At 40.9% G+C, this 2,082-nt stretch overlaps 1 protein-coding gene across 1 annotated transcript; it reads left to right on the forward strand.

The window, feature by feature from the left end:
- Nucleotides 1-87: 87 nt before the first annotated feature.
- Nucleotides 88-943, forward strand: LOC106820208 (angiotensin-converting enzyme-like; the record flags this gene model as incomplete). The annotated part of the gene is given in 2 exon segments (XM_014824747.1): nucleotides 88-232; nucleotides 848-943. Coding segments are annotated over 2 exon segments (176 nt in total), but the record flags the coding sequence as incomplete, so codon positions are not given.
- Nucleotides 944-2,082: the final 1,139 nt, after the last annotated feature.

Consider the following 2,082-nt stretch of genomic DNA (forward strand, 5'->3'; position numbering starts at 1 on the left):
CATTTGCGCTTGTATTTCTGTTTCTATTTGACTCTGTATTTCTGCTAACATTTGCGCTTGTATTCCTGCCTGTATCTGCGCCTGCAGAAGCGGACATTAACTTCCTGATGAGTGTGGCTCTTCAGAAGATTGCCTTCCTTCCGTTCGGCTACCTCATGGATCTCTACCGATGGAACATATTCGAGGGAAACTACACACACAGCGAGTACAACGCTAGATGGTGGCAGCACAGGTGGGCTATATATATATATATTTATATATATAATATATCATGGTACTCTTGGTATATATATGTATCTATATCTATATTATCAAGAGGACTATATGATAGAAACCATGATACCATGTACCAAGTACCATGATAGTACCATTTTCTATCATGGTACTCATGATATATATATGTATATATTTATATATACTATAGTATGATATATATATATATGTATTACAAGTGTGTGTGGGCTGGTGGTGTGTGGTGTGCGTCAATGTGTGAGTGCGGTGCGAGTGTGTCGTGTTGTGTGTGGTAGTGTGGTGTCAGTGTGTGGTGTATGTGGTGTGTGGGGTTGTGTGGTGTAGGTGTGTGGTGTGTGTGTGGTGGTGGTGTAAGCAGGTGTGAGTGTGAGAGTAATTAGAGGACGAGTTTATAGCAAGGAAATCGGTCGTGAGGTAGGGGTGCGATAGGTTATAAATAATAGTAATTAATATATATTTATAATATACTATCCGATACATTATAATGATAGTATAATATATAATATACGATAATATTATCATAGCCGTATTTCATTGCGTAAGTTAGATGTAATGTAAATGTATAGAATACTTAAAAGAAATTCCGTGGTTTCAGATGTGAGACTGCAAGGGATCGCTCACATTAGATACGTACAGAGTATAACTTTGACGCTGGAGCCAAATTCCACACGGCAGCCGACACTCCCTACATCAGGTAGATATATATATATATACTATATATTATATATATATCAAGAGTCCATAATAGAGAACATTTTAATAATAGAAATTTAATTAATAGAATTTCTGGATATTTAATAATAGAAATTTAATTAATGGATTTTTATTATGGAATGTGAATATATATATATATATATATATATATATATATATATATATATATATAGCCGTGCAGCAGTGTGCCTCTCTGCTCTCTCACGATATATCTCTCTCTCTCTCTACTACTCTCCCTCCCTTCCACTTTCCCTCCTCTCTTTCTCGGTCCCCTTTTCCCAGATGTACCCATAGCATTACGCATGCTATTTTTAGGCAGTTTATCGTTTTTCCTAAGTCTTACCCACCGGCTTACTCTCAGACATGTACCCGGGCTCGTGTGTGTGTGTGTGTGCGCGCGCGCGCGTGCGTGTGTGCGTGCGTGCGTGTGTGTGTGTACGTGCGTGCGTGTGTGTGCGTGTACGTACGTACGTGTGTGTGCGTGTACGTGTGTGTGTGTGTGATTGTGTGTGTGGTGCGTGTGTGTGTCAGTGCGGGTGCATACATACATGGGTGGCCGGAATTCTTGCTCTTCTTTAATCTTGCCTAATCAACGCGGTCTGGGTGGGTTTTGTTTTCTAAGCTGTAATTGCTTGAGTTCCGGCGCATAATCGCCTGTAGTTGGTCGTGTTTTGCAAACGCCTAGCCGCGCGCTAAACTACGTCAATATTCCTAATCAATATTTACGAGCCAATCAATATTGACGTCCTAATCAATATTTAGACGATGATTCGCCGGCCGTGATTGCCATCGCTATTTATTTTATAAAGATTACCATAATAACAACTCAAACACGGAAGCAGGTCGATCGTGGAATGTTTGGCTAAGCTCTGAGATACGGCCGAGACGGGGCTGCATTATAGGCGACCCACTGATACGCATAGCTGATAATCAAGCTTGCTCAATCCTAGTTTGGGACTCCTGGATATTATGTAGTTCGCATATATGCTAAACTAATCCGGGGTGCTAAACTTGGATTGGGCTCTTGTGAAGTGCCTACTAGCGCTCTCCTAGGTAGGCCCAAGGAGCTAAATATAACAAGGAGAGGAAGCGCCGCCATATCTGGCCCAAATTTGG

The sequence above is a fragment of the Priapulus caudatus genome, unplaced genomic scaffold, assembly GCF_000485595.1.
Source record: "Priapulus caudatus unplaced genomic scaffold, Priapulus_caudatus-5.0.1 Scaffold8470, whole genome shotgun sequence".
NCBI lineage: Eukaryota > Metazoa > Priapulida > Priapulimorpha > Priapulimorphida > Priapulidae > Priapulus > Priapulus caudatus.